Source organism: Typopeltis vanoorti, chromosome 7 (genome assembly GCF_054136105.1).
Source record: "Typopeltis vanoorti isolate ZY-2024b chromosome 7, IOZ_Tvanoo_1.0, whole genome shotgun sequence".
Taxonomy (NCBI): Eukaryota; Metazoa; Arthropoda; class Arachnida; order Uropygi; family Thelyphonidae; genus Typopeltis; species Typopeltis vanoorti.
In genome coordinates, this window is record NC_143555.1 from 94,352,920 (window position 1) to 94,373,107 (window position 20,188).

At 37.0% G+C, this 20,188-nt stretch overlaps 1 protein-coding gene across 1 annotated transcript in view; it reads left to right on the top strand.

The window, feature by feature from the left end:
• The window catches only part of p (WD40 repeat domain-containing protein pink), a 306,375-nt gene that overhangs the window by 105,273 nt on the left and 180,914 nt on the right, over nt 1-20,188 (top strand). The window contains exons 9-10 of the mRNA XM_090396034.1: nt 5,412-5,495; nt 10,670-10,770. Coding sequence (XP_090252160.1) covers nt 5,412-5,495; nt 10,670-10,770 — 185 coding nt within the window. The remainder of the gene's footprint in view (nt 1-5,411; nt 5,496-10,669; nt 10,771-20,188) is intronic.

A 20,188-nucleotide genomic window follows, 5' to 3' on the forward strand; every position in this document is an offset into this window, starting at 1 on the left:
CGGAAGAACTTCGGCGGGAGTTTATGAAAATGAAAAATGACCTTCATCTTCTTCATGAGGAAGTGGAAGTGATCGGTAAGGAGATACTGGAAGTTAAAGCTGAGTTTAATGTGTTAAACAGAGAAATTAGGACTATAGAGATTACTTTAGCTGAAGTAACTAGAACAGGATTACATATGGGTGAGTCTTTGGTGAATGATTCAGTAATAAATAGTATGGGAGTGATTGGGAGTCAACAAAATAAAACCACAAGTGGCCTAGAAGAAATGAGATGTAGTGTGAGAGTGGGGGGGTAAGTAATAGAGAGTTGAGTAATGAAGCTGGGAGAGTCATGCTGAATAGTGTAGAGAATGAGTCCATGAGTGTGGACTTGAATGAAGTTAAGAGTGGTAAAATATATGGTGATTCTATGATTAAGGGTATGGAGAGTGGTATGCATGAGGAGTGCTTGGCTGATGGGACAATAGAAAGAGTGGCTTTAGCAATAAAGAGAGGGCATGAAGCAGACAAGATGATAGTTATGGTGGGTACGAATGACCTGAGAGGTAGTATAAATCGGGTAGGAAAAGATTTAAGAACATTATTAGATATTGTGAAGAGGAAAAGTGTCATTGGGAGGATAGTGTGTGTGCTGCCTCGTTTTGACAATTACGAGTTAAGTAGATGAGCAATGATAATGAATGATATGATTGCAAGAATGTGCAAAAAAAGAGGTCTGGAGTTTGTTGATGTTTGGAGTGTGTTTGAAGGAAAAAGGCAGTTGTATGCTAGAGATGGACTGCATCTTAACATGGAAGGACATAAGCGATTGAAGAAGTTATTGTTTTCTGAGCAAGTTGAAGTTATTGGGCAGGGAAACTAATATTGAAAAGGTTGAGTGTAAGAGAGAGAAACTTTAGCACTGATTGTGTATTTATTGATCCTTATAGGCAGAATAAGTTGCAGAAGAGAGGGGATAAAAATCGGCATAGGACTACGGTAGTTAGTGACTTATATATCAGTTCTAAAGCCGGTACAAGATCTAGAGGGAATCTGCAATTTTTGTATACCAATGCTAGAAGCATTCGAAATAAGAGAGAAGAATTTTTGGCATTAGTCAGTGAAATCTCACCAAAAGTTGTAGGAATTAGTGAAACTTGGCTGTCAGCAGAAGATGTGGTCACTGGAATTGAATGTGATGGGTACAGTATTTTCAGGGAGGATAGAGAAGATAGAACAGGAGGAGGAGTACTGTTGATGATAGCTGATGTGTTGCAGCCAAAGAAAGTAGTATATCATGATGATAGACATGCGAATGAGAGTTCATTTGAGGCAGTCTGGTGCGAAATAGTGACCAACGCAACCAAATATACAGTTGGATGCTGCTATAGGCCAGGGAGTACGGGGGGAGATATTGAATTCATGCATCAGCAAATTAGTGCAATGAGTGAAGGCTTAGTGATTATTATGGGGGATTTTAATTATGGTGATATCAATTGGAAGGAGGAAATATCACATAGCAAAAAGGAAATGGAGTTCATACATCTTCTACGAGATAATTACTTGAAACAGCACATAGCTGAAGGGACATGTGGTGTGAGAGTGTTGGACCTGGTTATTGGTTCAGAGGTTATATGCATAAGTAAGGTGTCCTCGTTACCTCCAGTTGGTGAAAGCGATCATGTGGTATTGACTTGGGAGGTTGCAAAATCTGTGTATTTTTCTATTAAGAAGGGGTATGTACGGAACTACAGGTTAGGCAATTATGACAAGCTTCGGAGTGAGCTTGCAGCCATCCCATGGCAGAACATATTGCGAGGGAAAGATGTTAGCAGTGCTTGGGATAAAATCAGCGGGTATCTGAGGAAAGCAATATCAGATTGTGTCCCCCGTGGTCAGGAGGTCAAACAAGGTAGGCATTAGATGGATGAGCAGTAGTATCAAGCTTGAACTGCAAAAAAAGAAAATGTTATGGAGAATTTACAAGGAGAAAGGCAATCAGGACACCCATGAGCAGTACAAGGCTCATGCTAGGAAGGTTTCCAGCATAGTAAGAAAAGCTAAATCAGATTATGAGAAGACCTTAGCCAAAGAGATCAAGGGTAATCCCAAAGAATTCTTCCGCTATGTGGCAAGTAAGAGGAAGAATGACTTCGGAAGGATAACCTTAGTGGGTGCTGATGGTATTGAGGTGACAAAATCAGATGTAATAGTCGAGTTACTGAGTGATCACTTTTCAAAAGTCTATCACCCAAGTGAAGATATCTCTATACCTGTAGCAATACCTAATGTGAGAATTGAAGCTAAAGAATCAGAGGTATTAAATATATTGCAAAACTTAAATGCAAACACTGCTGTAGGCCTAGATGGAATATCAGCTCGGGTGTTGCGTGAATGTGCAAATGAATTGTTAACCCCTCTTACTTGGATATTTAATTTAAGTTTGAACTCTGGTATGGTCCCTAGGGAGTGGAAGTTAGGCAAAGTGGTTCCTTTGCATAAGGGTGGCTCTAAAACTGCGGTATTAAATTACAGACCAATCACCATCTCAGGAGTAGTGGTAAAAGTATTGGAAAAGTTGGTTAAAGACAAAATTCAAGAATGGGTGGATCAGGATATGATACTCTATAGAGGCCAACATGGTTTTGTTAAAGGTAGATCCTGCCTTAGCAATCTATTAACTACTCATAATAGAATAACATCTGAGTTGGACAAAGGAACTGGCTACACAGTGGTACTTCTGGATTTTGCTAAGGCTTTTGACAGGATACCCCATAGAACACTGTTACGCAAATTGGAGCAGATGGGAATGGATATTAAATTGGTGATATGGATAGGAGAATGGCTCAGGGAGAGATACCATAAGGTGGTGTATGGAGGAGCCGAGTCCAGAATGAGGCAGGTGATCAGTGGTGTGGCTCTGTGCTTGGGCCAATGTTGTTTAATTTGTATATAAATGATATAGGAAACGGCTTAAAGGGAGATATTCAGTTGTTTGCTGATGATGCAAAGTTGTGTAGTGCAATAAAAAATCAAGCTGATGTTGAAAGTTTGCAGGAGGATTTAAATAAGCTGGTAAAATGGGCAAAAGAAAATGGATGTCAGTTCAATGTGGAAAAGTGTAAAGTCATGCATTTTGGGATTAAAAGATTACCAGCTGTGTACTACATCGATGGAAAGGTACTCCAAGAGATTGATGAGGCTAGGGACTTAGGGGTATTGGTAGATAGGGAGATGAAGTTCAGAGGACACATTGCTAAGGTGTCCAAGATTGCACATAGGATTACTTGTTTGTTGAGGAACACACTGACATCCAGAGATAAAGAGGTTATTATTCCTCTTTATAAAGCATTGATACTTCCACATTTGGATTACTGTGCTCAGGTCTGGTCACCTGGATTCCTTGGAGATGAGGAGGCTGTGGAGAGGGTTCAGAGAAGAGTGACCAAGTTGGTGAATGATATAAAAAATGCTCCCTACGTTGATAGATTGAGAGCTTGTGGATTGCAGAGATTGGTTGATAGGCGAAGAAGAGGGGATATGATAGAAACATTCAAATTACTAAAAGGTTTTTTATAGGATTGATGCAGGGGAAATGTTTCAGCTGTGTGATAGTGATGGAAGAACAAGAGGTCATCTCTGGAAATTAAAGAAGAGTGTGGTTAACAAAGGTGTCAGAACAAGATTTTTTGCCTGGAGGGTGGTGAATGAGTGGAATTCATTGCCTGACTTAGTTGTGAGCTCTTCGTCTGTAAATGAATTCAAGAAGAGATATGACAGATATTGTTTTGCTAGTTTGGGTCTCCCGCGATGAGTCTACTGACTCCATGGAGATACCCGTAATAATAATAATAATAAATGCATTCTACCCATTTACTTTATGAAAATCTCTTTTTTTGAGGGTCATATTCAAGAAGGGAGGAAAGTAAATAAAACCCTAGATTCAATGATTATACCTATTTGCTCTTTCCAACATGTGGAATTTTGCTTGTTCTGAAAATGCAACTCTGTTAGAGAAGTTTTCTTTGTGCATGATCATTATGATTATGAACTCATATATGAGTTTCATATACTATGTGATCTGCAATTTATTGTACCAATTTTTGAAGCACCTTGGAATGTTCAGAGCACTCATACTGTTGTAGTTTACTTCTTTTTATTTCATAGAAATTACTCATGAACATGATTTTTTTACGGATTATACCAATGTCTTTAAACTAATTATGCCGTTGCTATTGTAATTACGGCTTGGTTGGCTGAGTGATTAGCGTATCCACTCTCCAGCCAAAAGGCTGTGGGTTCAAATCCCACTGTGGGCATGGATGTTTGTGATTGTCTCTGAAAATACTAGTAGTGGTGATAGATCTCAGTCTCCACTATATACCACCATTTTGGGTGGTAGATGGTGGAGACAGAGAATTGTAGGGTAGATGCCCTCTCTCAATGAGTCTTTGGACTCCCTGAAGATGTCATATAATAATAATAATAATAATAATTTTACAATGTAAATTTATAATTTAATTTTTTTACTATAAATACAGGAAAGCCTCATTTCACATTTCAAAATCAATGCAAAAAAATTCAAAATATAAACAATAAAAGCATGAACGGCACTTCGGCAGCTTTTGCAATTGTCTTTTGTTTTATATTCTATTGCATTGTGGGTAGAGATTACGAAACAGTTCGTTTACATTTTCGTCCACTTTGAACCACGTTGTAAGAACTGCTAAAAAAAAAAAGTTTTACTACTAATATTTGTATTAAAACAATAAATGAAAAATGTCATCTAAACATAGAACCATTTCGACATCTTCCACAGTTTAAAATAAGCAGAAAATCACTTACATCAAGAAAAGAAATAGAAGTGGTGTAAACAGTTTCAAGAATTGTAACCAGTGCAGAGAAGATAGTGTTCACGTGCAGGAATTGTTAGCAAAAGTGTCAAGAACATCTTAGTCAAGGAGTGAAGTAATGAAAAATATGAAAAAATTATTAGTACTGTGGATTGGTGAAATAAATAAAGAAGCTGATGGGGAAAGTCATTTGTATTGAAGAAGCAAATCTTATTTAAATACATTATAATTTCACCTCAATTTACGAAAATTCACTTTATGAATGGGAACCTAACCTAACCTTTTCAGAAAATGAGGCTTTCCTGTATATTGATTGTAATTTTGAATATTTTAATAATTTCTATTGTGATTTTTAAAAAACATTTCAAATATGCATTTGTTTTTATTCCTTAAAGTTTTTTTTTTTTGAAAGAAGATACATACATATTCATGAAAGGAAGAAAAAAATGCTTATTTTAATTTGAAATTATATATTTGTCAGATTTCAATTTTTTAAGAAGTAGTAATCATTTATTATATTGAAGCTTTCTTTTTCAAGAATATTACCAAAATTATTAATTTAATAATTTGTTTTTATAGGAAAGAAATTGAATTTAAATCCGTAAATGGTTCATGTGAACCACAATCAGTTGGCTTTGTCAAACTCTATATGCTTTGGCCAAGGTATGTTCTGATACCTTAATATAGAATAATAATAATTATTTTTTTTTTTTTATATATAGCAATTGTTTGTATCAAACATGTACATAAGAATAAACTATCCCACTGATATTTCTTGAAATAGGTGTTGATCATTGTTGGTCCATTTAGCGTACATAACTGAAGGAGTCCTTTGCTATTGTCACTGCAGTTACTTATGCCAACAGTTCAATTATTCCCACCTAGTTATTAAAATCAGTGTTAACTTTCATATTAAAATTCCCCAAAATAATTTCATATTACCATCTTAAAGTGTCATATTATCTGCTGAGTATGTCTTGTTGGTAGTCAAAAGATTCTCTCTCCCATTTTCTGGGTCCTCAGTAGGAGTACAGCAGGTAACCACATTCAGAAATTTAATCCCAGTTTTAAATTTATCTGTTATGAGCTTTTCATTAATATATCTTTTTGAAATCATATATCCAAAAAGAGCATTATTAGCTTTTCTATTATGCAACAGTCCCATACCTTGCTGGTGTTTAACACCCTCATGTCCAGAATATATGAAACAAGTGCTGCCCTTCTGATTATCACCTGTTCCTGTCTGGCTTAGGACAAGAATCTTCAATCCTTGTAAAATCCTTCAGTGAGGGTATCAAGCAAAAAAAGTCTTGGTTCAGTGTCCTTATGATCTAGATTCTCATGGAAAGAAAAGTTTCACTAGGTTTGTGTAAGAATGATTTTTTTATTTCTTTCAGGAATCAACAAAGTCAGCTCCTTCATCACAAACATGGAGCAATAACCTCTAACTTTCTTCATTTTATCATCATCACCAAATTCCTGACATATACACTCAAGGGGTGTACAGGATATTATAATAGTACTATATGAAGAACTTACATCATTACTAGCTTCCTATCAACAAGAGTCCTCCAAATCAATCTATTATCTGTCAAGAATCCAACATTATTAGATATTATATTTCTCTCTGCTAAAGCACTTTTTACTGTATATCAATCCACGTATATCTTGGTCTTCCTCTGGATCTTTTTCCTGCCAACCTGGCAGAGATTACTTGTTTTGCTTATCTTTCCTTTCCAATTCTATTTAAGTGACTATATCACCTGAGATTAGCTCTGCTAACACATCCAGGAATGGGTTAGCAGAGCTAACCCATTCCTGGATGCTAACAATGTCAAGTTCTTTTCTAATATCCTCGTTTTTAATATGATATTGCCATTGATGCAATCTGTTCATGCCCCTAATCTTTCTCAGGACTCTCATATCTGTGGTCTCTACTCTTTGGTCAAGTGTTTTATTTCTAACCCAGCTCTCAGATTCATAAGTTAAAATTGGTTTGAACACTGTCTTGTATACAGCTAATTTAGTATTTTGACTAATTTCTCTCTTATTCCATCCATCCATCTTCAAGGCCCACCTTTCCTAGTGGGTTGTAGGGGCAGCAGCTGCAAGAGGGACTTCCAATGGTCACGATCCTCTGTCACCAAGCTCAGGTGTTCTGGTGGGACTCCCAGACATGTCCACCCAAGGTTTTGGATATAATCTATCCAGCGAGTCCTTGGCCTTCCACATGGCCTCCCACCCTCTGGCTTGGCGAAGAGGGCCTTCTGGGAGAGCCTCTCTTGTGGCATTCTGACCAGGTGCCCGTACCATCGTAACTGTGATCTCTCAACACGGAGAAGCAGTGGTTGAGTATTGAGGATTTCCCAAATTGCAGAGCTTCTGACCCTATCGAGTCTTGTCAGCCCCACAACCCCTCTTATTGCATATAAATTTATTCAGTTGACTTCCTACCATACCAGCTTTGTTGATTTCCTTATTTAATTTACCATCTTCACTAAAAATTGTGCCTAAATATTTGAAATATTTTACTTGTTCTATAGGTTCTCCATTCGTAATACAGTTGATATTTTTGATGTTTCTGCCTATTTTCATTGTCTTGGCCTTGTTATTGCTGATTTTCATACCAAATTTATTACAACAGTTATTCAATTTAGTCAGGCAATCTTGCAGACTTGTACTGGATTTATTTAAAAGTATAACATCATTTGCATAATATCAGTAAAGAGCTGATATTAACATCTCCAATTTTGATACCAAGTTTAATACTGCTTTCCTTCATCATTTTAAGTCGCTTAAGTTGAAATTTGGTGACTTCTAGAAGTAGATAAAATTGAATTTCATATTGAAAAAAAAGAGTTTGTAAGAAAGTTTCAAAATGTATCAAAGTTGAGTAGCTTTCAGAGGTGAACTGTAGACTCAAATGCACAAACACATTGAAGAAAAAATGAAAGGGTTTGCAAACAAGAACCAAACCTTGCAGATTCAGTGGCAAACCCTAAAGAAAACATTGACCAATTCAGCCAGATGTTGTGGTTAGGTTGTCTGTAAGGATAGAAAAATCAGAACTCCATGGTTGCCTCAGGAAGTTAAAGAGTGGAAAAGAAGAAAGCATATCAAAAGTTCTTGACAAGTAAGTCAGTTTGTGGTCTTAGAGAATACAGAGTCATGGGAACACTGGTAAGAACATTAAAGAACATAGTAAATAAATATCAAGAAGGTGAGAAAATATTCTGATGGCTATTGAAAAAGTTAGAAATGAAGGAAAAAGTACTGTAAAAGAAATCAGATGATAAAGGTGAAATGAAAACTGAGGATAAAACTATTCTCAGTTTAAAACTATGTTTGGAGTAATTACTTTGAAAGACTGCTGAATGAAACAAGCAATATCAGAATGGTGGTAGAAAACTCCCTATAGGAATGCATTCAGTAATACCTATCCATACTTGAAGTATAAAAAGTCATCAAAAACCTGAAATGTGGAAAGACAGCTGGAGGAGATGAAATTCAACCAGAAATACTCAAACATGGAGGTATAAAAGTTTTACAGTGGCTGCATTGCATAATTCAGAGGGCCTGGTCAAAGGGTCGAATTCTGGATGATTGGAGCAGAGATCTCATAATACCCATCTATATGATGGGTATTATGAGAAATGGCTAAGAAAAATTGTGGAAGAGAAGCTTGGTGAAGAACAATCTGGATTCAGACCAAATAGGGGTTGTCAAGGTCAGATTTTCACTTTGAGACAAATAGTTGAGAAATCTTGGGAATATAACAAGGATTTGTATTTAAGTTTTGTCGATATGGAAAAGGCATATGACAAGGTGCAAAGAGGGAAGCTCTTCAAAATTACAGTTATGTGGTGTAAAAGACATTATATTGAGCGATATATAGTCTGTATTTAAGCTGTAGTAAGTCAGCAGTAGAATTAAAAAATACAGGAAGATGGTTTTATGTTAAATCAGGTATGCAACAAGGGTGCACATCATCTCCAATATTAATTATTATATATATGAATCACATTATGAAAGAAAGTATAACATCATCTGCATAAAGTAAAGAGCCAAGATGATTTTATACTTCTGAACAAATCCAGCACAAGTCTGCAAGATTCCCTGACTAAATTTAATAATTGTTGTAATAAATTTTGTGCATGAAAATCAGCAATAAAAAGACAAAGGCAATGAAAATAGGTAGAAATATAGAAAACCTCAACTGTATCCTGAATGGTGAACCTATAGAAGAAGTAAAACATTTCAGCTATTTAGGCACAATTTTTAATGAAGATGGTAAATTTGATATGGAAATAGACAACAGAATCAACAAAGCTGGTATGGAAAGACAGTTGAATAAATTTATATGGAATACGAGAGAAGTTGTTCAAAACACTAAAGTAGCTGTATTCAAGACAGTGTTTAACCAGTTTTAATTTATGGATCCGAGAGCTGGGTTAGAAATAGAACACTTGACCAAAGACTAGAGACCATAGATATGAGTCCTGAGAAAGATTATGGGCATGAACAGATGGCATCAATATCAGTATCACATTAGAATACCCTCACATTAAAAATGAGGATATTAGGAAAGAACTTGTTATTGTTAGCATTCAGAAATGCATTAGTAGAACTAATCTCAGATGGTATGGTCACTTAAACAGAATGAGAGATGTTGGGGGGGGGGGGGGAGAGATTAGCAAAACAAGTGTTCTTTTCCAGGTTGGCAGGAAAAAAGACCCAGAGAAAGACCAGGATGTAGATGGATTAAAGAAATATAAGATCTGATAATGTTGGAGTCTTGACAGATAACAAATTAATTTGGAAGAAAATTGTCGATCGGAAGTCAGTTCTAGTGTAACCTTTTTATGTAGTACTATCATAATATCCTGTACATCCCTTGAGGGTATATTTTAGGAATTTGATGATGATGATGAGAAACTTTTTCCTAACAATTTTCTGCAATCTTACATCTTTTCTTTCTATTCCTTAACCCAAAAAAAAAAGACTTCGTAAATCTGCTATTGCACATTTATTTCCAAGAAAAATGGTACCAATCCAAAAAGATTAGCAAGACTTACCTTGTTTTCAGAAATCGCTTGAGATAAAAGTTGAAATAAAAAATTAGAAAGCTTTATTCAAAATTTGCATTTCCAAATCTGAATATATATCAGGGTTTATTTAACACTAAAATATATAAGAAATAAATGTCATAAAAATATGACATATTTATGATGTAAAAAAGTATTTAAAAATGTAATAAAAAATTGCTACTTAGTAATTCTTGTTTTTATAGGCAGTTATATGTTTGGTCTGTTCAAGCTATATTATACAGATTTTATTGACACAGACACCTTTTTTTTAGTTAAAATGGTCATGTCTAATTTTTACTGCGAACTTCAAGAAGAATAGGTATGCTCATGAAAGAAAACTAACAGAAAAATAGATTGAAAATTTCAGATAATGCAAATGAGTAAGTGTTTTTGAGTTGAACTAATATCACATAAATAAATTTAATAGCATTATCAAGAATCATCTTAGGGGCAGATATATCATAATTGCTATTTAAAACTTGATACAAACACTTTATTCATTCAATAACTCATTTGAAAATTACTGGCTATAATTAACAACTGAACAATTAAACGTTATATAAATGAAAGCACTGCATGCTATATTGGGCCCAGAATATGACCTAGTAGTGACAAGTACTCCAATCATAACTCTGGTGATCAATCTAGGAACTTTGCATAGCACTTCATACTTTCCTGTTCTTTTTTCTGTTCTCATTCTGCGTTTCCTTTATATGCATAATTTTTTTGTTTATTTTTCCTTTTTACCAGCTTTGAAGATTCTCCTTTCTTGTTTACGTGGAGTCAGAATGGCATATATATATTTGATCCTAAGAAAGCAGAAGTTATTCTGTGGAATGATGAAGTTACAGGTGAGAAATGATACATTAAATTACTTTATATCTCTGTTAAGCTAATTACATAAAATAAATCTTATTTTTTTATCATTAGTATTTTTTCTTGGAATATCCAAGAAAAGATACTGATGATATCTTTTCTTATTCTTACCACCAGTGATTTGACCACCATTATGTGATAAAAATGAAGAAAGGCACTGTCTATAGAATCTCAGTATTTTGAAACTAAGGCATGCCACAGAGACTAAGAAAAGAATAGGAAAAGAGTGTCAGTTATATGATCAGTTGCTCTTCCAATCATCGTGTATTCTGGAAACACTCACCACTGTGGAAGGTAATATTGGAGTGCAGATAAGTAATAGATTGATTTGGAGGAAAATTGTTGATCATCATCAAATTCCTGCCATGTACCCTCAAGGGGTGTACAGGATATGATAGTACTACATGAAAAAAATTAAATCATTACTAACTTCCTTTCTACAATTTTCCTCCAAATCAGTCTGTTACTTGTCAAGACTCCACAACATTATCAGATCTTATATTTCTATCGTCTAAGGCACTTTGTACCATATCAATCCACCTATATCTTGGTCTTCCTCTGGGTCGTTTTGCTGCCAACCTGGAAGAGAACACTTGTTTTGCTAATCTTTCTTCGCCCATTCTGTTTAAGCGACCATTCCACCTGAGATTAGCTCTGCTAACGCATTCCTGGATGTTGACAATGTCAAGTTCTTTCCTAATATCCTCATTTTTAATATGATACTGCCATTGATGCCATTTGTTCATGCCTATAATCTTTCTCAGGACTCTCATATCTGTGGTCTCTAGTCTTTGGTCAAGTGTTTTACTTCTGACCCAGCTCTCAGATCCATAAGTTAAAACTGGTTTGAACACTGTCTTGTACACAGCTAATTTAGTGTTCCGACTGATTTCTCTCTTATTCCATATGAATTTATTCAATTGACTTCCCACCATACCAGCTTTGCTGATTCTGTTGTCTATTTCTATATTTAATTTACCATCTTCAGTAAAAATCGTGCCTAAGTAGCTGAAATGTTTTGCTTGTTCCACATGTTCTCCGTTCACAACACAGTTGACATTTTCAATGATTCTGCCTATTTTCATTGTCTTTTTATTGCTGACCTTCATACCATATCTATTACAACAGCTATTCAATTTAGTCAGAGAATCTTGCAGACTTGCAGCGGATTTATTTGGAAGTACAACATCCGCATAAAGCAAAGAGCTAACATTAACATCTCCAATTTTGATATCATGTTTAATACCATTTTACTTCATAATGTGATCCATAGATAATGAATAACAGAGGGGATAATGTACATCCTTGTCTCACACCAGATTTAACATTAAACCATCTTCTTGTACTTCCTTCAATTCTAACTGCTGACTTACAACTCAAATAAAGACTAAGTATTGCCTGATATAATGCCCCACTGACACCATATAACTGCAGCGTATTGAATAGCTTCTCTCTTGGCACCTTGTCATATGTCTTTTCCAAATCGACAAAACTTAAATACAAATCTCTGTTATATTCCCATGCTTTCTCGACTGTTTGTCGTAAAGTGAAGATCTGATCCTGACAGCCTCTATTTGGCCTGAATCCAGCTTGTTCTTCAACATGCTTTTCTTCCACAATTCTTCTCAACCGTTTCTCAAGTATACTTGCATAGATCTTACCAGGAACACTCAGTAGGGAAATACCTCTGTAATTCTCACATTCAGTTTTATTTCCCTTTTTATATATGGGTACTATGAGAGCTCTACTCCAATCATCGGGAATTCGTCCCTCTGTCCAGGCTTTCTGAACTATGCAGTGCAGCCACTGTAAGACTCTTATACCACCATACTTCAGCATTTCTGGTCGAATATCATCTACTTCTGCTGCCTGTCCACATTTCAACCCTTGAAGGTTTTTTCTACTTCAAGTATGGATATGTATTCCTGACTGCATGCCTAGTCAGTGTTTTTTACCACTGTGTTGTCATCACTACTTGTTTCATTTAGCAGTTTTTCAAAGTAATTACTCCATACTTCAAGGATATCTTTTTTTCCTGTTTTCATGTCACCTTTATCATATCTAACTCCTTTTACAGCACTCTTTCCTCCATTCCTAAGCTTCTTCAACAACCTCCAGAATATCTTACCACTTCTTGATATTTATTTTCTATGTTCTTGCCAAAGTCCTCCCATGACTTTTGTTTAGCTAGTTTTACACAGTGTTTAGCATTCTTGCATTTGTCCCTGTATTCTCTAAGAGCATAAGCTGACTTATTTAACAGGAACTTTTGATATGCTCTCTTCTTTTTCTTCACTGCCTCTTTAACTTCCTGTGTCCACCATGGAGTTCTGATTTTTTTTATCCTTGCTGATAGGAGATTAAAATGTAAACTTAATCGTGTAGTGCTGTCATAGTAACCTGAACACCCCTTGCAGGTACATATCAGGAAATTGATGATGATGTTTGAAAGTTTTTTCATTAAAGATGCCAAGAAATTATATTCATGGTTTAATTCTTTATCTGAGTGTATACAGTTCTTGTATCATCCCCAACTATACAGTTGTTTATTGTCTGTATCCACCGGAATTTTTAGGTGTTTTTCAGCAAAATAAGGAAAGTTCCATCCTGCATAGAATTGATCAAGAGTTCCTTGTATGAAAGGTGTGACACTTTTTGACTACTTGTATATGGAAATATGACCTGCATTACATTAAACTTGGTATCACTTCTGGGTCCAGCTCCCACTGATGAGACCTCATTAAAGGTTGAAACCATTCTGGGTAGTGACCCTTCCCATAATGCATAACATTATACATGTCCATAAAGATATGTGCTTTGCATTATGGGTACTAAGGTAAGTGATGTGAAGTCATTAGTCTATATACGAGTTGCCCAGTCATGAAGTTACTTCATGCACAAACTTAAGTATGCTTACACTTGGATAAAGATGAAACCAAGAATATAATTTCTGGCATCTTTAATTTATAGTATAACCAAGTGGAATAACTTTCAACATCAATCTCTAGTCCGAAGTATTTTAGCAATAAAGTGTGACACCTTTTGGCTACTTGTATGTGAAAATATGACTTCTGCATTACTTCAAACTAGGTATCGCTTCACTTAGTTGTGACTTGTGATAATGGATATGAGTGCCTGAAGGGCTAAATTCATGGCTGCATATGAATATTCTGTGAATAATTATTTGTTCTTAGGACTATTTCGTGTTTCAGTTATTTTTCCATACTTCTGAATCAGTTCTTTTCAGAATGATTAGTAATATTCAGCAATTGAAAATTTATGTAATTAGTTTGCGTTAAATTTGGCGTCGACTCCAAAAAGTTAAATTCATATATTTAAGATTTACTTTAAGTGCATTTTTGTCCCTTTTTTTTTTAAAGTCAGTACAGCAATTGAGGTAAACATTAATAAGGAGATGGTGCCTCACACTATTGTCCCCATCACAAGAGACAGAGCCTGCCTGTTCTGGTCCTATCATGTGTATGACACTCAGCTAATGGCTAGCGATGTGCACGAGCTAATCGTGAGGAACGTGGTGGACAACTGGGAGGACTTCTCCATCATGTCTCACGACTACAAGGGAGACAACACCAGATCCGCTGAGTACCTTGCTCACATGTCCTGATCCTTTACTTATGGTGGTTGATGCGAGCTGGTGGTGGCTAGGCAATTTTTCGAGGTTTACTGCAATGGTGAGCTCTATGAGAGTCTTGGTGCTGAAGGTCACATGAAGAGACTAGACTTTATGCAGGGGCCTTTCTTGGGACCATTTCGATGCATGTCTCTCACATGAATCTGAAAAAAAAAGTGTCCACCACACCACCCCCCTCCCTCAGCCCGACTCCTCCTCACAGCCATCACCTCTTCCTGTCCCTAAAAAGGCTCCTGGCAAACATTGTGCTATATACACTGATGCTAAAATGAGGAAGCAACTTAAGGATGTGGCAAGGAAATATGAGCAGAGTAATCCTGTGGTGGCCAAGTACCAACAAAATAACCCCAAGGTGCACAGATGGCAGAGTCTCGATATGAGCAAAACAATCCTGGAAGATGAGTAGAAAGGCGAGTACTTCTGTGGAAGGTCAAGGCTCACTCAGCATGGCATATGATCTTGATGTGGCTTATGAGGCAGACAGCACTGTAGCTCTGGGTACCATGTGCCACAAGTGCCTGTACTGCAATTCCCTCAAGTGGAAAGAAGAGGAGCCCCCCCCCCCCCAGCATGTGCTGCAGCACTGGCAAAGTGAATTTCCTGCCCTTCAAACTTTTGCCCGAGCCTCTCTACTACCTGGTAATGGATAGCCACCCGCAAGCACATTCGCTTCATGGACTGTGTTCGGAAGTACAATGGCTGCTTCAACATGACATCATTTGGGACCATGGGTTCTATGAGATGGCCTCATACCGATCTTCAAAGTTCAGGGGCAAGTGTATCACTTGTAGGAAGTCTGCTGCCAGCACCTCAACATGAAGCCCAATTCCTGCAAATCTATTTCATGGACGAGGACAAAAGGGAAGTGTGCTTGAGGTGCAGTAACTTTCCTGAAATCAAACAGGGATTGGTCAAACAACTGTAGAGGATGCTACATGATGTCAACAGCTACATAAAGGACCTGAAGACTACCCTGGACAAGGTACCTCCAACCTACAAGAAGTTGGAAGTCATCATCCATGCAAATACAAAGCCTGCTGCTTATGGAGGTCGCTTTAATGCGCCAACAGCAAATCAGCTAGCTCTGGTGATTGTTGGTCAGCAATTTGAGCAGCAAGACATCATGCTGCAGAACCATGACAATACACTGCAGTGCATCAGTGAGATCCACTGGTCGTACGATGCCCTGCAGTACCTGCTCCTGTTCTGCCATGGCGAGGATGGGTACTCCATTGTCCTGCCTCAGCACGATCCCAAGACTAAGTAGCCCCTCAAGAAGACAGTCTCTGCAGCAAGCTTCTACTCCTACCACATCATGGTCAAGCAAGGGGGAGGTCAACCATCAGTCAATTTTTAGTTGACATTTATGCCAGAATAGTGACTGAAAGGTTGAACTACCTTAGGAACAATCAGGCGCAGCTGAGGGCAGACAGCAACATTCACCTAAGGGAGGCAGGATGCTGTGCTGCTCAGCTGGGTCAAATGGTGGTGCTCATCATCCTTCACTGGGGGGGGGGGGGGGAAACCTCACTACATGCATGAGTGGACTCAAGATGCCATGACATGCACCTGCCACCATAGCCGTCCTGATCTGAAGTGAAAGGATATCACAGATGCACTACTGTCTGGACAAGTCCTACAACATCATATTCAGGGTGTTATATCTCAAGGTGAAGGTGATGGCTCTCTTGAATAAAGGCAGTCTGTTTGGGGGAGTGCAGTGCTTCATGTACTCTGAGTGGCAAAAGCAGTGTCTGCCTCACATCCATACATGTTGCTTCCCTGACATGATCGACAAAGTCATCTGTGCCGAAATACCTGACCCTGAGCAAGATCCTCTCCTCCACAACATCATGAAGGCCAACCTGATTCATGGAACCTACAGCAGCTTGAATCACAATTTGCCCTTCATGAAAGGAGGCAGCTGCAGCAAGAGGTACCCCCAGCCAATTCTCAAGGATACTCAGACAGGAGACAATGGATACCTACAGTATCGGAGGACATCTAGCTGATCATGACTTCACCGAAGAAAATCAGTGGGATAGAGCCGGACAACTGCTGGGTGGCTCTACAACCCTTTCCTGCCACCTATTTTAGATGCTCACATCAAGTGGAGTTATGAAACTTTGTCAAGTCCATGAAGTACATTTACAAGTACATGAACAACGACAGTGACCAGGCAGCTTTTGCCCATGTGCAAAAGGGCGAAAGTCCTGTGTGATCGAGCTTACTGTGGACAGACAGGAAGAACTGTCAGCATCTGCCTCAGTGAACACAAAAAATACATCTGGTGCTGTCGTTATGGCAAGTCAGTTCTAGGATATCCCTTCCCACAGAATCAATTGGAAAAAAATAAAAGTGCTACACGGAAGTTGTTATAAGTTAGAGAGATTGCTTTTGGAATCAACAGAAGTCTTGAAACATACTCCAAACCTCAACAAGTATGGATGTATAAATTTATCAAAATTTGGGAGACAGTTATCTTAAGACATAATTAATAGCTACTTTCTGTTTTTTTTTTTTTTTTTTTTTTTTTTTTTTTTTTTTTTTTTTTTCAACATAGATGGCACGTAATTTGGACTTTAGCGTTTGCGTTGTCCGTTGCAATTGTTTAAACTAGTCCCATTGTCATACTAGATTGCTGTTGTTTTGCATACTATGACAAACTGTTTTTGTGCTCTGAAGATGCTGGATATAATACCAGCAAAATATCAACAGTAACTTAATAAATATTTATGATTTTCTTATCAGTGTCTGGGTACTCATTAATACCATTAAAAATAAATTAACATGTATGGCAAACACATAAGCCTTTTCACGTGAGTGTTCAGCTGAACTGGCTATTCCTTTTGACTGACCAGGCTATTTACTGAGTCTCAAAACAGGGAAAATTCTGCAGGAATGGAAAGAATGTATGGTAATTCTATTGCACAAGAGTGGTGCAAAGAATAGTGTATCCAACTGTCGACCAATTAGTATCTTGGGAGTGGTGGTGAAGATTTTGTAAAAATTGGTTAGGGCAGCTCACATTCAGAAATGGGCTGACAATGAATCTCTACTTAACAATGAGCAACATGTGGTTACTAAGGGTAGGTCATGTGTTAGCAAATTGCTCACATTCTATAACAATGATACAATTGAACTAGACAAGGAGAATGGAAACACCATGATACTTTGGGATTTTGATAAGGCTTTTGGCAAAATACAGCATGGAAGACTTGCATAAATTGTAGAATATGGGGTTGGATTATAGAATATTATTGTGGACAAGAGGATGGCTGACTGACAGATATCAAAATGTGGTATATGGGGGATGTGAGTCTACAAGATTTAAGGTAACAGTGGTGTATCACAAGAATCAGTGCATGTCCACTGTTATTAATGATATTGGGAAGGATTTGACAAGCACATACAGCTATTTGCTACAATCAGGAATGCTGCTGATATGCAGTACTTACAGAATGATTATTTGAATAGGCTGGAATTGCGAGCATTGGAAAATGGATGTCAGTAAGTGTATAGTCATTCACTTTGCGTGATTAGGTATCCAGTGTCGTATTATAATGGTGGGATAATACTAGAAGAAACCGATCAGGCTACGGATCTTGGAGTGTTAGTAGATAGGAAGTTGAAGTTCAGGGGCTATGTATCAAAGATTGCAAATACAATTCAAAAGATAATTACAATGCTGAAATGAACATTCGAATGTAAAGATAAGGATGTCATTTTGCCTCTTTACAAGGCCTTGATCAGACTTCACTTGGAGTATTGTGTGTAGGTTTGGTCTCCTAGTTTCCATTGTGATTCTGACATAGTGGAGAGAGAGAGTGTGCAAAGGAGTATGTTAAAAATGATATCAGGATTGTAGAATACTGATTATGAAGAGATATGGAGAAATTGTAGACTGCAGACACTAGCAAACAGGGAAAGAGGGGGTGATATGATTGAGTCATACAAACTTCTGAAAGGGTAATACAGGATTTCAGTTGATGGAAGTTTTCAATTTATGGAAGGTGGGAAAGGACAAGAGGGCATCCTTGGAAGCTGAGAAAATGCTGTAAGAAGGAGGGTGAGGGCTATATTTTTATCTCATAGGGTGGTGCATGATTGGAATGGATTGGATGTTGTGAGTGCAAGTAGTGTGAATGAATTTAGGAATAAGTATAATAGCTGGTGCGTGTAGTAAGTGGCCTACCGTAATGAGTCCCTGACTCCCTGGAAGTCTCTCTTAATAATAATAATAATTTTCCAAGAAATTATATTGTTCAATTTTCCAACAAAGTTCCGAGGGCGGTCACATGACCGAAACGGTTCCACACCCCGTTAACCCTGCCCCAGTTGCCACATAAGTTTATCCTTCCCCCCCCCACAAAAATGCGCCCTAATTCAAAATAATATATGTATACATTTATATATATATATTATTAATATTAACGCAGGTTATCCAAACTAAACACCCCCCCCCCATTTGTAAACATGAGATCATGGAAGTGGAAGACATCGTAGAATCAAAAAAGATATGTACCAAATTTTTCTGCCTCTTTTATTCTACCTTAATTGCCTTCTATACTCGCCAATAATGCCCTAAATATATATACCCGTCTTGAGTATTGATAGCTAATGTATTTAAATAAGGGACACTCCTAAACAAAAACAGGCTATAATAGCCGTAATTATAATAAGTGTTTAAGAGGAGTAACATGGGAATTTTCCCAGAGACTATACTTAATTTATATTGTTCAATCCTTTATCCAAGCATAAGCAAACATTTTCATGATGTATTTTCACAACTAGGATATTTGCATATAGATTACAATTATTTGTACATAGATTATATAGAATGAAATTTCTTAGCAAGTTTAATTTATTTTGTAACCAAGTGAGAAAAATTTCTTCTTCAATATCTAATCTAGATTTTAATAGTAAGGTGATACACCTTTTTAATACATCATCCTCATCAAATTCCTGATATGTATTCTCAGGGGATGTACAAGATAATTAATTATGATAGTACTACATGAAAAAGTGACACCATTATTAACTTCTTATCAACAGTTTTCCTCCAAATTAGTCTGTTATCTATCAAGACTCGAACATTTTTTTTTCATATATTATATTTCTTTTTGTCTTTTAAGGCACTTACTTTATCAATGCATCTACATTCTGGTCTTCCTTTGGGTCTTTTTCCAGGCAACCTGGCAAAGAATACTTGTTTTCGTAATCTTTTCTCTTCCATTCTATTTAAGTCACCATACCCCTTAAGATTAGTTCTACTGATACATTCCTGAATGCTAACAATGGCAAGTTCTTTACTAATACCCTCATTTTTAATATGATATTGCCATGAATGCTATCTGTTCATGCTGCTAATCTTTCTCAGGATTCTCATATCTGTGGTCTTTGTTGAAGTGTTTTATTTTAATCCAAATCTCAGATCCATCATCATCAAATTCCTGCCATGTACCCTCATGGGGTGTACAGGATATGATAGTACTACATGAAAAAAATTACATCATTACTAACTTCCTATCTACAATTTTCCTCCAAATCAGTCTGTTACTTGTCAAGACTCCAACATTATCAGATCTTATATTTCTATCGTCTAAGACACTTTGTACCATATCAATCCACCTATATCTTGGTCTTCCTCTGGGTCGTTTTGCTGCCAACCTGGCAGAGAACACTTGTTTTGCTAATCTTTCTTCGCCCATTCTGTTTAAGTGACCATACCACCTGAGATT